The sequence below is a fragment of the Amblyomma mixtum genome, chromosome 4, assembly GCF_055824585.1.
Source record: "Amblyomma mixtum isolate Tamu chromosome 4, ASM5582458v1, whole genome shotgun sequence".
Lineage (NCBI taxonomy): Eukaryota > Metazoa > Arthropoda > Arachnida > Ixodida > Ixodidae > Amblyomma > Amblyomma mixtum.
Window position 1 is genome coordinate 102694262 of NC_143015.1, and position 22545 is coordinate 102716806.

At 47.4% G+C, this 22545-nt stretch overlaps 1 protein-coding gene across 1 annotated transcript; it reads right to left on the reverse strand.

Moving 5' to 3' along the window:
- Positions 1-2626: 2626 nt before the first annotated feature.
- Positions 2627-12018, reverse strand: LOC149347648 (uncharacterized). Its single transcript, XM_089587241.1, has 3 exons — positions 11744-12018; positions 5923-6099; positions 2627-2944 (listed from the first exon to the last, which is right to left on the reverse strand). Exons 1-3 carry the CDS (start codon positions 11814-11816, stop codon positions 2808-2810), a joined length of 387 nt encoding a protein of 128 aa, XP_089443367.1. The 5' UTR covers positions 11817-12018; the 3' UTR covers positions 2627-2807.
- Between the last annotated feature and the right edge of the window lie 10527 nt (positions 12019-22545).

The following is a 22545-nucleotide window of genomic DNA, read 5'->3' on the forward strand; positions in this document are numbered from 1 at the left end:
CAGACTGAACACCCGGGACGGGATATAAACCTTGTAATTGCCGCCACTTTCGTGCCACGGCTGGAGTTGGGGCAACCCCTACCCTGGTCCTCCGAAGCACAGCCTTCTCTGCACGGACAAAAACCTCAGGGGGAAGGTTACCGCACATGGAGGGATTAGAGCGCGTGTGCGGCGCTGGAAGTTCTCCTTTCTTGTTAAAATGAGGATGGTCTCACCGAAATTGAGGACTCGTGGCAAAGACAAGTTTGGGTTACCCACGTCATCGACTTGAACCCACATACTGTCAAGGATGTTCCACTTGACTGTCGTGCGTGAAAGTGGCGATTAGTATTTGAAAACATTCTTGCTTCAAAACGCAACAAAGTGAAAAGGCAACAAAGCATAACCAAAAGAAAATTCGACTTATTGATGCGAGTTGCTTTTCAATTGACCTTCCGCAACTTTACAGAGGAAACGCAGGCGCGCTATCTTATTTTTGGGAAATAACGCCCTCGAACCAATTCTTTTCCTCAGTTCAGTAAAGGACGTGTTACCATGCTGATTAAAAGTAAGCCTGCTTTCTTTTGCACCCTGTCAGCTTAATTGGTAGTGAGAAAAGTGAATGGATCCCGTATTATAATACCACATCCGAGAAGAGGCAAAATATTATTATTCCATGATAAGTCAGTGAATTCTACAGTATTTCTTGTGGTGAATTCTACAGTATTTTTATCCAGAGAGTAGGTGGTGGGAATGCGTGGCTTTTTGGTGAAAGACGTGTTTAGTTTTGGAAAGATTTTAAAGATTTGTACTTTAGAAGCTTAACATCTTAACGAGTTGCGACATCGCTTAAAATTATTTTGTCACGGTGTTATGCACAATGTGGGTAATATGACGGTCTCAACACAGATCTTTAACGATCACAAGACCGAAATACTTGTATTCAGAAACTCTAAGAAGTCTAGTGCTGTAGGAGAAAAAATTAGGCAGTGGCTTAGCTCTGGTTAAGCTTGCATATAAAAGCGAAAAGCTGCAGTCGGCTTTGATGTAATGGCTGTTGCAGTTAGCGCACAATGCACTGGGAACAGCATGATAACGGTAGAGGCGTTCGGCCGTCCACACACTACCTGTACGGAGGTGGAGGAGGAGACGCGCGTGTAGTGAATACGGTGCTGTCTTAGAAGGTTGCTTCAGAGACATGTAGGAGATCCATTCCTTTCCGGCGCACAGCAAAATATGAGACAGGCATTTCCTTTCCGTAAAACCAATTTTGAATTTTTTTCCTTGAGGCCCCTTGGGCGGGTTCGTGTATGCACCGAGATATGAGACAGGCGTCATTTCCTTTCCTTAAAACCAATTTTCTTCTCATTTTCCTTTTCTTTTCATTTTCCTTCGCTTACGGCGCGTTTCGGAGATTTACCGAGATGTGAGTTTCCTGGCGCAGTGTTTGTCTTTTATTTATTTTTTTTATTTGTGCTGCGTGTCACGTCACTCGGTTTCGCGCATGCGCAGCTATGACAAATCTTGGCTCCGGCGGCTCACGCGAAGAGCGGCTCTGGTGCGGCGAGTGAAGCTTTTCGCTTCAAAATCAAACCAGCACAGCACGCAGTAAATAACCTCTCGCCGGAGCGACACTTACATTCCGCTTTAAGGGTACCATACGAGAGCGCTAATGGGTCCCTTTGGCATCCTAGGGTGCTCTTTGTGTATAACTTCGCAGTCACTGACACTTCCTTTTTCGCCACAACATGACGCTTAAGACTGTAGTGCGACAGCATCAGGGATCCCTCTTGCACAAGCACTCCGCTGTGCCTGGGTTCTGCCTACTCACCCTTTCTTATCATGCGCATCAGCCTGCGCTCGGTGCCGCCTGCTATGCGTCGCCTATCTACTATCGTTCGAGCTGCCCCGCTCCCAAAACAGAGCGAGGGTGTGCACATAATCACATTTTCGGTCCATAGTCGGTCACGAGTCACTCACATCTCGGATCGGTGCCTGCGCCCGAATGGCATATTCAGCCACATCGGAGATGGTCTTGCTTGCTGGCCCTTTCTTGGCAGGCCACCAAGCCAGACATGTTACTCGTGCTGGGCTCCGTGGATGTTGATTGGGACATCGTTGCAGCCATTGCGTAGCAGCGGTGACTGCAAGAGAAAAATGGCGATCTCCTAATAGTACCTCAATGTTGATGACACGCTCATTAATTGTTAACCCAGGCTACTCACAGCTGAAAAGCACCACTCACAGCAGTTCAGCTGACAATATTCAGTATTAATCCTAATCAAGTTAATTACAGGGTTTGACATTTTTGCAGTCATCTCTGCAATCATTATCGAGCCTATAGTAAACACTAGAGAGCCGCGAGGAGGTTAGCACAAACTTCCTGCAAGCGGCTGCGCCAATTGTCGTTTCTTCACACGGGCGCTCTGCACATGAGCATGCGACCTCCTCCTCCTCGATAGGTTTAAAACAAACTGCCAGCTCTAGCTATGAAACCACATGTACCGGTCCAGCTCGCTATTTTAGAGGTGAAATGCGTCTCGTTTCTTGACGTACAAAACATATGCTCTTACTTCTGCTATGTGCATCCGGGGTTAACTGCACATCAAATTCGTGCATTAGAAAGGTACCTTCCAACACCATTATTCTGGTGAAAAATTGTTGCTTTCACTCTTCCTGTAACGGGTAACGCTGGTATAGAAGATAGCCACCTTGTTAGGCACTCGTTTCAATAACGGAGACAAACGTCACGGTGTAGGTAAAGTAGCTTCACGTTTCACCCCCTGTGTGGCAGCGGGTGAGTAGAAAGTTCAGTTGCAGTCACAAAGTCACCCCATGCACTTACCGACTCGCTGGCAACCCGAGGAAACGCGACAGCTCCTGAAGTCAGAACGTACGAGCCGGCTGCTGAATCCCAAATCCCGGGATTCTAGCCCCAGTCCACATCCAAAACGCCGAGTGCCACCTGCGAAGAACGCCTCATATTGATGCTAATGTCGTGCAAACGATGCAGAGAATAGCGACGATGTTTCTCGCTTATATTTGACGTCAATTGCACCATAACCTAGAAACTCTACGAACAATGTCGGCCACGGCAGCTGGTTGGTTATGGTGCTCGGCTGCTGACACGGAAGACGGAGTGGTTCGATCCCGGACGAGAGACTTTCGTTTCGATGGAGGCGAAAGGCTAGAGGCCCGTGTGGTGTGCGAGTCACTTAGGTAGGTTTCAGACGTTGAGTCGCTCTGGGACGTAAAATTCCACTAAACGAAACAAATCTTAAATCAATTTTAGGAAAACGTGATTGCTGTTTCGCCGTTGTAAAGGAGAGCTTGTTCGTGCTTTTCCGTGTATATCTGCCCTTCGTTTAGCCATATCCCGAGGTATTTGTATTCGGCCACTTTGGGTATTTCGTGGCCTTGTATTGTAAGCTCCTGGTCAGTTGTATCATTAAAAATCATCACCCCAGATTTAGTTGCGCTGAAACTCAATCCTAGAGCGTCTCCTTCGTCTCCACAGGAATTAAGCAAAGTTTGTAAATCTTCCGGGCTATCTGCTAACAGTACAATACAGTCCGCATACATTAAACCCGGGAGTTGCTGCTCAACAACATTTCCGCCTAATCTGTACGACATATTATAACCTAGATTACTTTTTCTAGCCTTCTTTCCATATTTATCACGTAAAGCATGAACAGCAGCGGTGATAGAGGACAACCTTGCCTTAATCCTTTGTGCACCCCTACAGTTGTGGTACTTTTGTTCCCTTCCCATTATCTCGGTAGATTTCCTGTAGAAAATCAATTACCTCATGATCGATACCTAAATCTTTCAATATGCTCCACAGGAGTTCCCTGTTCACGTTATCGTATGCACCGCTTATGCCCAGAAAGGCTAAAAACAGAGGTCTGTTTTCCGCCTTAGCTATATCTATGCATTGGGTAAGCACGAACAGGCTATCATCTAAAAGCCTACCCCTTGTGAACCCATTCTGAAGTTCTCCGAGTATCTGATTACCTTCTACCCATGACTGCATTTTTAATTTCACCGCCTGCATTACCAGCCTCTACATAACAGACGTTATCTTAATCGGACGGAAGGATTCGATGTTCATCTTATCTCCTTCCCTTTATAAACCAAATTCATTTTACTCTGTCTCCAACTGTGCGGGATTTGCTGATTTGTTATGACTGTCTCCAATGCTTTTATTAGCGCTTCCTTGCTTCTTGGGCCAAGTTCATTAATCAGCTTAATTGGAATTTCGTCTATCCCTGCGGATGTGGTTTTAGGAATGTTCGCTTCCGCCTTTTCCTAATTAAGACTAGTAAGTTCTAAGCTGTTCTCTATTGTGCTGTCCTGTGTTGCCGCCTCACTTGGTGAGATTACCCCATTGTCGTTGCTAAAAGACGCAGCTATAAATGACGTAATGTTGGGTCGCAGCGCCCCACGCGGCGAGCGGAGTAACGAGCCGTCAAGAATCCACCCCATTGTTCCATCGCCGGGCGCGTAGGCCGTAAGGAAGAGCGCGCGCGTCACCCCTCTAGCCCGGCCATGCAGCTACCAAGCGCGGCCTCGCCTCGCGACGGCACAAGCTGGGCCCCTGGTTTTTGCGGCAGATGGTATGACGTCATAGCAGAGGTCGAGCTAAAGGTCAATTGTAGCTACCGCGGCCTCGCCACGCGAGGAGCTGAAAGTGGTATTGCTTTCGCAATGAAAATTGGCTCTGACTTAGCTAAGGTTAAGCCAGGATATCTCTACGCGAAAAGCTGCGGCAAGGCGGAGGCAAGGCGGAGGAGGATCCGCGCGTGTAGTGAATACGGTGCTGTCTTTGAAGGTTGCTTTACAGACATGTACTGCGGCGTGCATTCCTCTCGGGTGCACACCAAGATACGAGAGGCAGGCATTTGCTTTCCTTAAAAGCAATTTTCATCGCATTTCATTTTCCTTAAGGCCCTTACGGCGCGGTTCGGGTATCCACCGAGATATGAGAGAGACAGGAGTCGTTTCCTTTCCTTAAAACTACTTTTCTTTTCATTTTTCTCCCCTTACGGCGCGGTTCGGGTGTCCACAGTGACGTCCCGCAGTTCGCGCGTGCGCACCTGTGGCTTTTTCTGACGACGGAGCCCACTCTAGCCTCCGTGTTGACTAGCCTAGTGAAGCTTTTCGCTTCAAAACCTGAGCAGCCCAGCGCAAGGTGCAGTAGCCGGCTTTGGCTGTAAATCGATGCATTAAGGAACAGAGCTTAGCTCTGTCTGCCGCTAGTCATTATTTCTCAAGTTCTTTATTTGATTTGATTTATTGGTGTCCCAAGACGATTCAGGCTATGAGGGACGCCGTAGTGAAAGGCTCCGGAAATTTCGGCCACCTGGGGTTTTTTAACGAGAACTGACAACGCACAGTACACGGGCCTCTAGAATTTCGCCTCCAACGAAATTCAGCCGCCACTGCCGGGATCGAACCCGCGTCTTTTGGGTCAGCAGCTGAGCGCGGTAACCACTAAGCCACCTGTTCATGGAAATAAAAGTTTACTCTTGACCTTATCGTCACTTCCTTATAGTTCTGTATTCTTTCTCGATTATGAACCTGCGCGCAATGTGTGTGTGTGTCTAATGCGAATACTGCACAAAACCGTTTCGAGAAAAGTGCCACGAATTCCCCGTGACTTCCATTCTCCTAAAACGTGTTTTACGAGCTAGTCTATCATTTCTAACTCAATTTACCAATCCGTACCTTGCTAAATTCAGTTCAGGGCATGCTTCGTTGCTTGAATATAGCTTAGCGAGCTTGTGCAGCACAAGCGCCAGCTCCACCAGAATCTTGTAAACCGCTACTGACCAGTCATACCGTATACCATGGCACCCCTGTCGGATTTCTGAATCAAAAAAATTAACGAAACGCAAAACGCCCACAAAGACACAGCCAGGAGGCACAAGGAGTACCACTCACCTGCGAAAGCTCCCTCTATAGGCCCGAGTCTGGAAAGCTCTCCAGTCTCCGGGAATTGGTTGTCCCCGAGAATGGAGAGGTCTCCCATCTCCCGGAATTGGCTGCCAGTGGCGTGGCGGAACCCACGCGACGAATGCACAGCCAAGACCATCCCGTGCTTTTTCGTGAATGCGTCTGCTGCAAAACATGCCTCACGTCAGGAAAACCGGGTCCCGACATGAAGCACATATTTCTGGCAAGATGCCCCAGCAATATTTCAGTGATCCAGCCTTTCAGTTAAGTGCCGTACTATCATAAAGGTTCTCGTGAACTTCGTCCTTCTCAACGTACCCTTCACCCGCGTCTAAAAGTTACAGAACAGGAAATGCTGTGTATAACAAAACGATAAAAGCGCTCTGAAAATAGCGACTGCTTTCAGTAAATACACTTAACTTTTAAGAGCACCGAGGAGCGCGTCGCTGCACTGAAGCACGGTTATGCTTCACAGAGCGTGACGTCACTTAAATGCCAAGGCAGTGGCATTATGTTGCGCAAACATATACTACAAACCTGCTGAGCCGACGAATGCATGAGCCTGGCAGGATAGAGCAGTATATGCCTGGTGTGTATAGTGGCGCGGCAGTCCGTGATGCAGGCGGTAAAGACACGGTAATGCTTGGGCTCCTTGAACCATTGTTGTTGTATTTGGGCTGATTTTTTCTCCCCCGAGGCACATCTGAAGGCATTACTCCACTTATCTGCCTGCCTACTCGCACGCGAGAGGAATTTCGCGGGTGCATTTCATAATGGTTTAAATAGCACCGAAACGCAAAGGAAAGGTCGTTTTCTGCGTGTTTAAAGTTTCGGGATGCACTGTGTCATTTCGACACTCTTCCAAAGGTCAGTAACGCGAGGAAAACTGAGCTCCTTCAAATAGGTTTGGTTCTCCGTGTTATCTTCGGTATTTCTGAACGCATGTGTAAGCAGAGCGTACCTCAACATTTGTTTTTCCGTAATATTTTCAACCTTTGTCGAATTCCGGCTAAGCTATTCGGAAGAGCTAACTTCGGCCACAAATCTCGCATCGCTACAACCAGGCCTGCTCATTGTCAGCTGAACTGATGCACGAGGCGCATTCGAAAAAGTCCTTTAACCCTTCTCCCACAACAGGGGACATTGCGGGCTTGCCATAAATGTCTGAATTGATCACCTATAATTTATAGCAAAACGTTTCCACGTCTTTAAAATTCCTCAAAAAAATTACAGGATTGTCAGTGAAATGTGACAATTCTGCGAAGGCAGGTGTATTTATTCTCAATATTAGACCTGTTTACTCTAACGAATTTTTAAACTCTAAGCAGAGACTTCACACATGCCTTCAGGACCTTTTCAAGCTTCCTTTAGGTTTCCATAGCAGCCTCCTTAATATCACAATTTCATCGAAACTCATTTTTCACACCTTTACAACGGGCAAAAATAAACGCTTCGGAATTTTGTCCCTCTAAAAAAGAAACAACTTTAAGGAAGCAATAAGGAAGGTTAAATATTGCCACGTATCATTGTAGTGTTTGTTCGTTCACGCTCAAGGCTGCAGGAAAGGGCTGTTATCATTTTTGTTCGTGACGCGAGAAGCGACCAGTCTAATCTCGATTGATCGCAGCCATGAAAGGCTGCATCTAGGTTTTTCCAGATTACTGTAGATGATCTTGTCCTGCTATCTGGAAGTTTCTTTGCCGGCTTTAAATTGAGTGATGCCGCGAGCGGCGGACATTCGTAGTTCGACGATTGACGAGCACGCTTGTTGCTTACAAATGGTGTTGGTTGCAAATGGTCGACATACTTTATCGTCCTGCGCGGCGGTCGAGTATCGGCATTTTTACTGCATTACTGACGTGCTCAGTGCTGCGTCACTGAGCATGTGCTTGAGTGATCAGAGCATTAAGTTCATCTGTTTTGTTTTGTATTTTCTATGTTAAAACAGAAAAAATAAACTTCTCTTTCTACGCCGCCACCGAGTGATTTTCTTTTTCGGGCGCAAGTCAGCTCAAATAAAGAGCTTCGTTTGCAAGTCTTTCTGGTGTCTTCCTGACCGCTGGACTGCCGTCACTACAACATACTTTCTGGGTACAGCGCGTAACGTGTTTTTTTCACAACACGTGGTTGGCCCTACAGCCGAGCAGCCGCCGGAATTTTTCGTTAATGTGCTTTGCACACTGACGTCGTTGACTGCCAGCGTGCCCGATCTGGATGTTGATGAAACCCCGCCCTCCAGAATGTGTGAAGCACTAACGGTCGCTGCGCTGACCCGCGAACAACTCCAGAAAACGAGACGGGCACGCTGGCGCCAACTGACCTCAGCTACGCTTCCTGCAGATGTCAGGGACTTCGGCTGGCTGCGAGGCTGGCGGGTCCTGCCCACAAGAGACCGCCTTGCGGCGTGGGGCGTGGCGCCCTCCGCCCGATGCCCGCAGTGCGGTCTGCTTGAAACTTTGCAGCACGCAATGTTTGAGTGTGTAGTTGCGCGCACCTTTTGGACGTTAGTGTCACGCATGTTTTTAACCCGCCTCGAAGCGCGCACTAGTTCACGCGAACTGTTCACAAATATGCTCTTGTGTGTCGGCATGTTCGTTTTGTGGCGGCAGCGTGGAGTGGCATCCTTAAATGGGCGTCCGCAAAGAACAATGTTCCCAATGTTGCAGCGCCTGCGCACGCGCCTCTTTGAACAAGCATGCATGGACGCTCTGTCAATGAGCGAGGCCGAGTTCTTGCGCAAATGGTCGACATACTTTATCGTCCTGCGCGGCGGTCGAGTATCGGCATTTTTACTGCATTACTGACGTGCTCAGTGCTGCGTCACTGCGCATGTGCTTGACTGATCAGAGAATTAAGTTCATCTGTTTTGTTTTGTATTTTCTATGTTAAAACAGAAAAAATAAACTTCTCTTTCTACGCCGCCACCGAGTGATTTTCTTTTTCGGGCGCAAGTCAGCTCAAATAAAGAGCTTCGTTTGCAAGTCTTTCTGGTGTCTTCCTGATCGCTGGACTGCCGTCACTACAACGTGACAATTGGTGGAGGTGCGGGGTAGCCTTCCAGATACCGGACAGCCCCTGCAAGTCGTGACGCCAGCCCTTTGAGTTATTCGCCGGAAGACCTGACTCCAGTCTACCACGCAGCCTCTGGAGCCTTCAGCCATGACTTACGCCGCAGCAGTGCGCCGTCGTGTACCTCGAAGACGGGACCCAAGCCCCTATCGCCCTTAGGCAGCTGCGCTGGAGCGCCGCCCTCTCGCCCCAACTCGCCCGTCCTACGAGCGTCGTACACGGCCGAGGAAATGCGTCGAGTGGAGAACACCCGACCAGCGCCGCCCACAATGCTTCAACTGCGGAGAAGCCGGTCACATTCTCCGGTACTGCCCATACAGGAGAATGGGCATCCGAGGGTTCCCTTACGACGCCCCACGACCCCGACCCGGCCAGCGGCCAGCCGAAATCGAGGATTTTTTTTGGGGTCAGGAAGGATACTCATGGCCGAGCCGCCTATCACGTTCCCCGTCGCCATCGTCCCCGCGCTTTGTATCTCCTAGCCGAGGTTACGCCGTGCGTGGACGCTCCCCCAGCCACCGAAGGTTAAACTAAATAAAGCAGCCTCTGGAGGTGCGGTTGCTTCTAAGCGCAAGAACTAAGATCCTCCATCGACGAAAACAGAAGACCATGCCCCCTACGACGACGACGAACCCTACGACAACGACGAACCCTACGACAACGACGAACCCTACGAAGACGACGATCCCTACGAAGACGACGATCCCTACGAAGACGACGATCCCTACGAAGACGACGATCCCTACGAAGACGACGATCCCTACGACGACGACGACTACTACGACGACAAATACGACAACACCGACGACAACACCGACGACGACACGGCCAGACTTGAAGCTTTTACCGCTGCCCTTACACCTTATTATGAACGCTAAAGGACTCGAAGTTTCATTTTCCGTGTTTATTTTCATTTTAAAGCATCGAGACGATGCTTCTTTGGAAGGGGGGTAATGCCACGTAACATTGTAGTGTTTTTCGTTCACTCTCAAGGCTGCAAGAAAGGGCTGTTATCATTTTTGTTCGTGACGCGAGAAGCGACCAGTCTAATCTCGATTGATCGCAGCCATGAAAGGCTGCATCTAGATTTTTCCAGATTACTGTAGATGATCTTGTCCTGCTATCTGGAAGTTTCTTTGCCGGCTTTAAATTGAGTGATGCCGCGAGCGGCCGACATTCGTAGTTCGACGATTGACGAGCACGCTTGTTGCTTACGCCGCCACTGAGTGATTCAGTTCCTTTTTCGGGCGCAAGTCAGCCCAAATAAAGAGCTTCGTTTGCAAGTCTTTCTGGTGTCTTCCTGACCGCTGGACTGCCGCCACTACAACGTGACAATATGAACGTTCAGAGATATCTTGTTTATTCTGTTCAGGATACGAACTTCAACGACTTGACACAAACCGCGAAATAAGCAGGAGGCTACATTCAAAATGTGTAATGATTAAGGTCTGAACTGAGCGGAGATTCATTGCTGATTCGAGAGCCATACAGGATAGGCTAATGCGCATGACAAGAAAGGACCATAGCCATTGCGCGAAGCGAAAGCCTCTGTTGAGAGACACAGGTTGCTAGCAGAGAGCAAAATTAAATGGTTTATGGAGTTTAAAGTCCCAAATAAGCTCGGGATATGACAGGCGCCGTAGTGAAAGGCGCCGGAAATTTCGACCACCCGGGGTTCTTAAACTTGCTCTGACATCGCACAGTACACAGGCGTCTATAGTTTCGCCTCCATCGAAATTCTACCCCCGCGGCCGAAATTGAATCCGCCTCTTTCGACTCAGCATCCGAGTGCCATAACCACTGAGCCACTGCGGCGGACCAAACATTGAAGTTATAACCTAAAAGGTTTTAGCAAAATTTTGAGGATTTCACAAACACCATGGCGAAGATTGCCTTGATATCTTCTCTTCGCTTGGTCACCAACCTAATATTTCGTCACTGACGCCTTCTTGTCAAGAGCATTAGCGCACCCTTAGTGCTGTCTATGTCCCCTATATAGATTAGTTCCAGCTACCTCGCTCCCAAAAGAAAGCGAGGATGTACGGCCCCCGTCAAATGTATACAACCCAAGGGGTTTGGCTAGTCCAACATTTTGTAGCGAAAGCTACATTTGCCACGAACCTCCGATTTCGCTGTGGTGGTGCTCCGAGGAGGGGCAGAAACCGGCCTTGATCCGTTGCCTAGCTACCTCCGCAGCTAGCGGTGTGCGCGCGATCTGGCATGACGTCACACAGCGCGGGAGACCATGGAGCCGCCGGGGCCGTTTGGTATGACGTCACACCGCTTGCCTCGTCGTTGCGCTCGCCTCCGCTCGCCTCGCCAGCTGTGTCGCGCGCCTCATAGCATGTCGGAGGATTGAAAAGGTGAGCTTGCGTGCTCCACAACCGCAGTTGACGCGGCAGTATGGACGGCGACAAGTAAAACGCTTTAGCATTCTGTTCTTAAAGGCGAAGCTTTAGCGTCCTCCAATTTTTTTTAGATGGGCTCCCTCTCACATCTAGGATTCTAAAGCTTGCGAGGATTGAGGAGGCGAAGCTATTGCTCTTTAGCAAGATTACGGTCCATGATCTGCATAAGCAGTCGCCCTGCCGGCCTCACAAGAAAGCCCATTGTGCCGTATGCGTTAGACGGAGGGTATAAGCACAAGCGCATTTTCTGCCTGGAGTCGGTCACTCAACACCTCGCCTCGGTGCTCGCACCTGAATCGCGAACGCTGCAATTCGCAGGTAGTCGTACTTACGGGGTCCAATCTTGGCAGACCACCAAGACGGACATGTTACTCGTGGTGGGCTCCGTGGACGTCGACTGGGCATAGTCGCACCTGCTGCGTTGCAGCCGTGACTGCAATAGATAAAATGGTGATCTCCTATTAGTAGTTCGATGCTCGTGACACACCGCGATTTTTGTCAGGGGGAAAGGGAGCTCCACAAAAGGGCAGACTGAAAATTAAAAATGCAATTTAAGTAGCAACTTCTGGGTTTGAACTTGCCGAAGGTAAATGCGGACTATGAACGACACCGTCCTTCATAATCCATGTTTTGTTTTGGCAAGTTAAATCCCATCATCAAGGTGATGACAATGATGATTATGGGATTTAACTTGTCGAAGCAAAGTGTGAATTCTGAAGGACACCGTAGTGAACGGCTAGATATTCGCTTGGTCTTATGGGAGTTTAAAGTGCCAAAGGAATTGAGACTATGAGGGATGTCGTTGGGTTTTTTTTAACGTGCACTGACATCCCACAATACGCGGGTCTCTACAATTTCCACTCCATCAAAATTCGACCGCCGCGGCCGGGATCGAGCCCGCGTTTTCCGGGTCAGCGGCCGAGCGCCATAACGACTGAGTCTCTGCCGCGGCTTGAAGGACAACGTATTATTGTAGACAGCCGGGGCGATGCAAAATGCACTGCCTTCGGTCAGCACACGGGCTGCTTTGAATTCCCACCATCGAAATAGGGCCCTCACGGCCGGTAACGACGTCACGACCTTGGGATCATCAGCCGGACACCAAGACCAACCAGAAAGGTACCGATATTCAAAAAGCTACCAAAACATTAACACCAAGAATTGTTGCTGCAAACATTTATACCCACAGTGTTGGCTACCACAGCAGGTAATTTATACCAACAGCCCGAAATTACAATTCTTGGTGTTTAAGCATAACTATGTTATTACTATAAAAAATAAGATTTTAAAACGTGATAAGCAGAGGCAATATAAACTGTTTACAATATATGCGCCTCTTCAAAAGCAGTAAACAGAAGGCCTGACAAGTATGGAGAGATGAAAAAGAACGCACTTTTAAACAAAAAGCACAGAGGGGCGATCTGTTCGGGCTGTCTGCATGAGACCGTAGTAATAATTCTGTCAGGTTATTTTGTTTCGCATGAGTATAAGTTGTGTATAGCGGATGCATCCAATGTGCAGCCAGCGGCAGTAGTCTATAAGCTGGCCACATTCCGTTGTCTATTTGGCACCCATTCGCTCCCATGTCAGCGGACACTCAGCTATGCCCTCGGTTTTAAAGCGTGTCTGGCAAGCGACCCGGACACCATTGGTTGCATATTGCAGACAATGACAGACAGTTTTCAGGTCCGGTCTCCTGCTTTCGACAGAGCTCTGCGATTGATTTGATTGAAAACATCTTTATTTATTCAGTATTTTCAGAACAGGTGGGTGGGCCGCCTAGTCCGGTAGTCCACTGGCTGCTGCTGCTGCGGTGGCCCTCCCCACCAGCCAGTGCTGACGGTCAGGATCATCGCTGAGCAGAATAGCCTCCCACTGCTCCTCCGAGGGGTTGGGAATGAGGTCAAGTAAGGGATTAAATTGGCATGCCCACACCATATGGTAGAGGTTAGCTACCTCTCCACAGTGTGGGCACTGCGGAGAGTATAGTGTAGGGTACCACAGGTGTAATTTAGCTGGTGTTGGGTATGTGTTGGTTTGTAGTCTCCTAAGGGTGTTCTCTTCTAACTTATTGAGGGATTTTTGTGGTGTTGGGTACTCCTTTCTGGCTGTTCTGTATGGCGCGAGATTGTCAGCATACACTGCTACACCTATCAGGTCACGCACAACAATGACTGCATACTGCATCCAATATCGGTCAATGATAAGGTCCGGTCGCTAATCACTCAAAGCTCCTGTCCCTCGGCACAGATGCTCTGTGGCAGAGACAACCTCAGTGACCAGTGATGAAGGACTGAATAAACGCGAAATGGACTACGTTAAATGGGCAGCTTATGGAATACAGCCTCCAAAATAGAACTACCTCAATGAAGCGCTCTTGGTGTTTGCATATTTTCGAACTCCGAAAATAGCTGCTATCATTTTCGGTTTATTGACCCCTTCGATATTCGATCACAAAGAAGTATAGCTTCTATAGTTCACCTTTCCAATGAAATTCCCGCGACTTGCGCACCTAATCCTGCTGAGAAGTTTAACAGCAGTGAAAGGCTTATGCCTAGCAGCAGTGGTAGTTTCTTAGTGACTTCACAAATGACACCAATCACTTCAACAATGCTTAATAATTGCTGTTCATCTTATTTGCTAGAGCGACTGCCCTGGACAGGCGGTGAGCCACCGCGGCGGTAACGTCGAGGAGAAGTAGCATCTACACTCATCAACTCTATTGCAAGGGCCCGGTAAAAGGCTCTGCCGGTCCAAAATCAATTGGCTCATCAACTTACCGACTCGCTGTCAGCCTAGAGGACCGGAACAGCGCCTGAAGTTCAGAACAAACAAGGCGACGGTTGAAGCACAAGTCCGAGGTGCTGAAGCAAGATGGCGAGTTCGGCGAGCTGTACATTGTTGAGCTCTTCTGCACTGGTCTCGTCCAAAACGCCAAGACCATCCTGCGAAAAACATCTCAGTGATGGGACTGTCGCATAAACGTGGCGGAGAATAATAACTGCACTCCACACTAGTACATTTTATCGGTGTGCACATTTTAACTTTAAGATACTGCAATCCTACTTTTGGAAATCATAGCAGGATGAGAAGAAAAAAAAAAGGCCAGGCTTAGCTTGGTTAAGCCAAGAATGCGTTGCATATTGCGCGGTCTTTTTGCGCGAGGTATTGCTTGGCGGCACTCGATTTTCTCACCAGTTTTCCCTCGGTGACGTATGGATGGATGGATAGGAGCGCCCCCTTTGAAACGGGGTGGTGGTAACCGCCACCATGCTCAACCGTTCCTTTCGTTTTTTTTTCTTTTTTGTTTTTTTTTTATTTATTTTTTTAAGTGGTTTGGTGAAGTGACGTCACCAAACCACGTGACGTCATGTTATGTGGTTTGGCGGCTGCGCGGCCGCGCCCAAGGGCTGAACTGAGTGATTGCAATATGCTACGCATAAATGAGAATACCATAAATAATACTTCGGCAAACCACAAATAAGCTGTTCTGTCAGCAGCGAAAATATTAAGTGCGAAAAAACGTCACTGTCAAATAACAACCAAAGGAGGAAGGCCTTGCAAGAAATGTTAAACCATTTATTTCTTTTCAAGAACGGCAACTTATTGGAGTAACGTAATTGACAGTGATGTTTTACAATCATCACTGTCACCATTTATGGGTTCATGGGGGTTTAACGCCCCAAATAGATTCAGGCTATGAGGGACGCCGTGGTAAAAGACTGCGGAAGTTTCTACAAACCGGGGTTCTTTAACGTGCACTGATATCGTAGAGTGCACGGGCCTCTAGAATTTCCTCCATCGAAATTCAACCGCCGCAACGGTTTGGATCCCATCCTCCCTCTTTGCTATAATTTCCAAAATTAGGACGCACGTCATTCGCGTATTGTTCTTAAAGTAACTCTTCGTTTCATAATTCAGCCTTCTTTCAGTCATTAATGGGGAGAACGCAACCGCAAGAAAAGAACCTACCCTTGGTAGGGAAAACAAAGCAAAACAGGCTTAGTTCTACACGCCAAGAGAGTGTCACGCGGCCTGAAACTCTGCGAAAAGGATTCGTAATATGAATTTGACGTCGGAGCTTTCGTTCTTTTAGTCAGCAAATGCTGCTTGATATGAAAACAAATATGCACCATGCATTGTGCAAACTATTTGTTCATGAGAAGGTACGGTGGCCTCCAGTATAAATTTGTCGGTGAAAAAATCACTGGGGGAGGGGCCTCAAATATAGGAATATTTGGGATATGCAATGCCAGGTTGGAAAGATTGTCAGGTTGCTTAAGCGTCACGCTACTGCCCGTCCAAGCGGTTGTTTCAAACAATGCCACAAATGACGCTTTTGAGACAGAGAAACCTCTCCCGACCAACCATTAATTTAAATGCTACCTGCCACGGTGGCCGGTTTGCTTTGATGCCGGTGGGCCTTTTGCCACCTGCAACGGTGCGCAGGTTGTGATGGTATCACAAGAGCACGCGACCATGTGGCAGGTGGGCCACCTGCTTCTCTGCGATTTTTAGCTCACGCCGTCACCGATGACGACGGGTTTGCGCCTAACGGGGCCCTTGACACTTCCGCATTAAATATCTTCTAAATTGCTAGAAACGCTTTCGAAATGCGCCTGAATCTTAAGAGCGTTAGCTCTTACGCATGCCGTTTGGAGATTTCGAGGGGTCTGCTACCACCATGAGATAACAGCGCCATCTGTGGCAGCAACCGCTCATCCCGTTTCCAGATTTCGAGGGGGTCTGCTAACACCCTGAGATAACAGCGCCATCTGTGGCAGCAACCAGAAAACAGCACATCTCGCATTGAGACTTGTAGCGCCATCTACAAACCACCACCTGCCATGTTACACTGATGATTTCATGGTCGAACAGTGTGCATAGAGGTCAATTCTAGTAAACCAAAAGCTAACGCTCGTTATTTCAACGCCTTCGAGACGGTGGCGGACTTTTTGTTAGGCATTGTTGTTTGCGCAAGCATTTCGTCGAGGGAACAAACTGTGCTGGGCAAAAGCAGTGCAGGCAACAGCGACAAGCAACACGATGACACTGTCAGGAGGTTAGAGCAAACTCGTTCTACAAAAGCCCCAAGGCGTCCTCACCTGCGAGCGGTGACTTCCACCGCCCAACATCGACGCCGAGAGGAAGTGCTTCTGGGTGACGTCGGCGCACCTACACCCACATGTCGACAGACCTGCAGACCCTGTAAAAAGGGCAGACCATGTAAGGTAATAAAAGAAAGAATGTGAGTTGCATGTTCTTAAAGATGCTCTTCGTAAGTGCGATAAAAACTTCTACAAACCGAAATCCCTTCCTACAATTTGCTTGGGCGAATTAGCAATTTGCAGCTATGGACTTAACGGTTGTCCGAACTTCCAGGACGTCCCCGAGGAAGGTTTGATTTGGTTTATGAGGTTTAACGTCCCAAAGCGACTAAGGCTATGAGAGACGCCGTAGTGAAGGGCTCCGGAAATTTCGACCGCCTGGGGTTCTTTACCCCAGGTGGTTTATATTTCCAGAGCCCTTCACTACGGCGTCTCAAGGGTGTAATCCCCCATCCCGTCCTTTCTTTGCGTTCCCTTCCTTTTGCTCCAAGAAAGGTGCAAAAATGTGAGGGTAGAATGTTTCACAATTAAACCCCTATCGCGTTTCGCTTCAGCGTCGCTAATAAAACTAATTGACAGCGCACACCGTTCGCAGTCTACGACGTCCCATATAGACGTAGATGGTGCCGCTGCTTAGCTCTGTCGATCACGTGTACCTGCTGGGGCGCCGAATGTGGGAGCCAGACCAGAGGCACGGGGAGCTGCTCGGATTGGACACTACTGTGATAAAATATAAGCTATGTGACAAAGGGAAGGTGATGTTCGCATTCAGCTGAAATTAGGTGCAGGGCTATTTTTTTCTGACAAGGGTTCCTTCAGGCTTTTGATGATTGAGCTGAATATCACCAGGACAATTTCTTTTTATTTTCTAACCTTATCAATGAAAAAACTTCAGATAGACCTTTCTTCCACTAAAAAATTATCATCGGATACCGCCCAGATTGGGAAGTAAACTTTATATTAGAAGCCCTGCTTTCTCCTGAAGAAGTTAGCTGTGAGCCACACTCGCGGCAAAAGACAACCGTCTACGCTGGCATGCAAACACGTCAACTCAGCATATTCAATCTTCTCTGTCTCAGCATACTCAGTCTTCTCTGTCTCAGCATGCTCAGTCTTCTCTGTCTCAGGATGCTCAGTCTTCTCTCTCTCTCTCTCTCTCTGTGCTTGTTGGGTTTTATTGCTCATAAGCAGCTCCCACACATTCCCAAAGGCGGAATACGTGCGAGATGCCTACATTACCCATATTTCCCTGACGCCTAAAGGAGGTGGGCTTCTCACACACGATCGATGCATGCCACATTAATGCAATCAGATATGAGCTGCCAACATTGACCTAATTAAGGTCCCAGTAGGGTATACGGGCTTCCTGCTTTTGCTGTGCATATCAGAAGTAGAAGGTATGTGGCACTTCAGAGATCCTAGCATGCTTAAAATGCCTGTTAATGCTTTCTCAGGAAAGTGCGGCCAAGCCCACGTCGGACATGTCCTTGGAGAACCATCATCGGTTCTACGTGGGTATTGCTAAAGCTAACAGACATACGAAACAGACGTTCGTCCTCATGGTCAGGCCCACTGCAGGGCCACATGAGGGGGTTAGCTGGCTGCCCATTTATGGCCCATTTTGGGCGGAACCAGCATTTAACTCCACTTGGGATGCTTACATCGCTACCTTATGGGACTAATGGGAATGACCAGTGGCCAGCCCACATGAAGCCAATGTGGCCATCGTTGTAGAAACTCCATGGGGCCCGCGTGGACTGCCACAGCGAACCATCCATAGGGGCACCCACCTCCTGGCCCACTTTGCGCTTCATGATACCGCTGAAGTGTACTTCTTGTCTATGTATGTTCTCTTGTTCTCAAGAAATAAGAAAGTGCAACCTCTAAACGGTGCCAGTTAACTGCGATGATAGGCAAATGAGTCGGTGAAATACAGTGTGTGTAAACAAAGGGGAGGGGGGCAGTGCAGTAAGGCTGAGAGCCGGTTCCGTTGTCCATGCAGTGGCTGTCGGAACATATTTTTCGCCCATTCTCACAAATCAGAACAACGTTCCCAAGCAGCACATATAATAGGACCAATATTGAATATGCATTGGCAAAGGCCGGCCCTCAAAGGATCACACAAAAACCCTCCATTTCCAATATAGGGCCGATTACCAGTGCTGCTTGGGTTGAACATGTAAATTCTTTGGCCAGTTTCTACGCAAGTACTAATGATTTAAGGAGGCATGGCGCACTCTCCCCTTCCTCTGTGGTGTTCCTAAACGTGGGGATTCAAATTCAAATTCACTTTATTTCTGGTAGAAAGCAAGTATACATCATGAGCAAGAGAGTTTAAAAGAGGATGATTCTACCAAGGAAGACGAGGCAAAAGGCGTTTCATCTACGCCTGACAAGGCCTCGCCTCCTGGCGAGATACATTGCACTCTCTATGCTACAAAAGCCGTTGAAAAAAAGTATGTTACACCATTCATTACGTGCAGAAAACAGAAGCATTGTGAACAAGCATTATATGAAATTAAAACCGTAAGTACTACAGAAAACAAGAGAATTTTTCATTAAAAAAAAGCTTACGTCACAACCTGTTAGTTATTGTGTCAAAAGGTAAGAACCACAGTTGCATAAATATTTATCTCAACAAAAGATTAGCTCCTAACCAGAAAAATTATTACAGTGTCAAAAGCATGAAGAAGCAACATTTGTATCGACATATTTCAATAATCTAACAATGAACACAGCAATACAAACGAAACACAAACCTAAATGAGATAACAAGGAGACAGATCATTTTTTTTCTACCAGGAGTACTTTTTTTATCCGTGCTTTATAAGTATACGGTGACTGTACATTCACTGCGATGTCAATAAGCTCTGGAAACAAATTTAAAAGGACAGGAATCTGGTAGCCTAACGATTGTGTACCATAGAAAGTTCTGACTTTTTTCTTAGCAAATGAATTTGCCCTAAAGTTATAGCCGCATTCTTGACGTCGGTACTTCCCAAGAAATGAATTTAGGTTGCTTTTTATTTGTGTGAATATGTTGAGTGCCAAGCGCTGTCGAAATATACTTGTAATTGCAAGTATTTCATTTTTTACGAACAGTGGAGCTGTGTGTTCCCGAAACGCTGCATTTTCTATGAATCGGATGCATTTCTTTTGAAGAATATGAAGACGTTCCAAATTACCAGTGGTAGTGGTGCCCCAAACTAGTATGCAGTATTGCAATCTTGAATTAATCATGGTGTAATAAAGCTGGCGTTTGAACCACGCTGGGAGCATAAACTTAAATCTATTTAGCATTCCAATAGTTTTCGCGAGGTCCATAGTCAAATAGTTTATGTGGTGTGTTCAGTTCAAGTTTTCATGGAAATGTACACCCAGAAATTTCTGAGCGCTATCACGGTTTAATGTTTGCCCCTCGAAGACTAGTTTAAGTTTAGTGTCAATCGCCTTATTTTTAGCCCGAAAGATAATGTAGTTCGTTTTGTCTGTATTGAGTCTTAACTGGCTATGCTGCAACCACGTCGATAATTCTTCGAGCCATGTATTGGCATCCTTCATTAGGGTGATTAGACAATTGCCATGGAAAAACACATTAGTATCATCAGCATACAACACTATTTCGAGGGTTTGGGGTATTGATACAATGTCATTAATATAAAAGAGAAATAGGAGAGGACCTAAGATGGAGCCTTGGGGTACGCCATATTTAATTACCTGTGCTGTTGATCTGCTGTTATGAATACTGACGAACTGGAGGCGGTTGTATAAATAACTTTTTATCAAATCAAGAGCTTTGCCGCGGATTCCATAGTCGTAAAGTTTACTAAACAATATATCGTGTTTAATGGAGTCAAATGCCTTCCTGAAATCTAGGAATATACCAAGAATATAGAGCTGTCTCTCTACGTTTGTTATTATTTTTTCCTTAATACTCAGTAGTGCTGATTCAACGGATTTCCCTTTTTGGAAACCATACTGTTGTTTTGAAATTATACCCTTAGAGGACAAAAACTGCCGATTCTAGTGTTGATTATTTTTTCCGCCACCTTCGCGAAAACTCACCAAGAAGAAGACAGAGCTTACTGAAACAAAACGACTATTCAATATAAAAATCGAATCAAATGTCAGCACAATATTTCTCGTATTCTGGCCCACATATGGCTTTTAAAAACCGCTCCTGCCTGATGCCATTATTTTAATGTATTTCCCGTCAATACTCTAGAGAAGTAGTGAGCACCAACTGCGCAGGCTGCGTAATGAAATACCAATATGCATGGAAGGACGAACACATGCCTCCAAGAAATCGTGCGGAATGTTCTAGCTACCGCCATCGCTGATATATTCTCTGTTCCAAAGCTCACTTCGTTCATTGTAATGCAGTACGCGCAGACATAAAGGCGAAAGAAACTTGATTGTTGGCAAATGCACCGCATCACATACAATATTTCATTACTGCCCTTACGAAGCCAATGGGTGCGACTTGATGAAAAGGATGTCTGTTGTACGCGTTTGTAAAACGGCTCACGGCTCATATATGGTGTAGCAACAATGCATGCTGCGGGAATGTATTTGGCGACGCACGTTTCACAAGGTCATTTCTTTTCGTGCCCGCGGCATTCATCGCTATTCACATCACTGACGAGCTAATCACTTTCAATCAAAACGGAGCACTGGTTTGCTAGAAAAAGCAACAAAATCTTAATGTACAGTCTTTGTCAAAAGTTTAGAGCCCAGGGGGTTCACTTCTAAGCTTTATACTGGGTCTCCAGGAGCATTCACGGAAGTCCTACCTATTGCAGGAGGCAGTACCAGAAATCTTCTCATGTCCAGGAAATTTGGAGCGCTAGAGATCCATTAAGAACGACCCAGTGTGGCTCAAAAGAAAACCCCCTGGGCTCCAAACTTTTGACAAAGGCTGTACTTACTTCAATGCGTTTGTTTGAATGGCAACGCCTCAACGGAAACTACGTCACTGGAGTCTATAACTGGCGCTTGTCCTAACATCACAGTTTTGAATATTTCAACAAGGAAACTAACGTTGCACAGCGTGGTTTCTCGGTGACAACTGAGCCGCTAAAAATTACTGCCTACGGAAACTGCCATTTGCACGACCGGAAGAGACATGCACTTACCAGAGGACGGGCGTGACAAGTCCATGCTGCGCTGCTACTGGTACTTGCGACTTCATGGAGCACACCAGGGGCCCCGTCCATGTCTCTGGGCGTATCGCTGACGGAAAATAAAAATTGGATGGGACACTCAAGCTCCGCCTTGAGGGCATGATGTGATAGCGTAATGGGCTAAGCGCCACATATGCAGACGGTCATCCTCTATTTTAGATTCATTGATCCGTGGGGGACCCCAGACCCCTCCTTGCGGAGCGGTGCTGCGGTTAAGCGATGCGCCCCTGCCCTGCTATGGCAGGTGCTCCCAGCGGCGGGCATTGTAAGGCCCAGGTTGATCTTCCCGAGCGACCAATCTTTAGTTCAATTGCCAACTTCCACGACGGGCAGTTCGCTCACCATCCGTTGGGCTGGTTGTGACTGACGCCGCAAGGTCGTGTGACCTGGGTGGTCAGCCTGCCTCCTATGTTGTTCTCTGGACATCATCTGCCAGATGCATGCTCGGGATTTTTCGCTCACAACGCTGACGCCGGAACTTCTGGGCGACGGGGCCATAAACGCTGTCACGCCGAATGCATAATTAGGCTTAACATCACCGACGCTTACAAGCATGCTGTCTTCGCATCGTCCTTAAAAACTTGCCCATGATGATGGATATACAATGGAATGGTTGCATATTAGCTTGGCTGGGTGTATCATTACGAGGAGAGACTACCCGAAGACTCAAGGGCGGTGAGCAATCGTCGTCACACACTAAAGCCATCTAAGTGTCGCTGTGCTATGAATGATGCCTAAGTGCTATATGGCGAGAATAAGCTTCAAGCATGCTTGTAAGAACTACTTTTGAGCTCAACGCATCAAGGCTAATAGAATCCGTTGTAGGGCTAGTTGACTCATTCT

What these genes read in the sequence shown, in the direction of transcription:
- LOC149347648 (XM_089587241.1), bottom strand. Translation starts at nt 11,816, where the DNA reads ATGCCCAGTCGACGTCCACGGAGCCCACCACGAGTAACATGTCCGTCT. An exon ending in GTCTGCCAAGATTGGACCCC is followed by an intron (nt 6,100 to 11,743) that starts GTAAGTACGACT and finishes CATGTTTTGCAG; the next exon opens with CAGACGCATTCACGAAAAAG. An exon ending in TATAGAGGGAGCTTTCGCAG is followed by an intron (nt 2,945 to 5,922) that starts GTGAGTGGTACT and finishes CGTTCTTCGCAG; the next exon opens with GTGGCACTCGGCGTTTTGGA.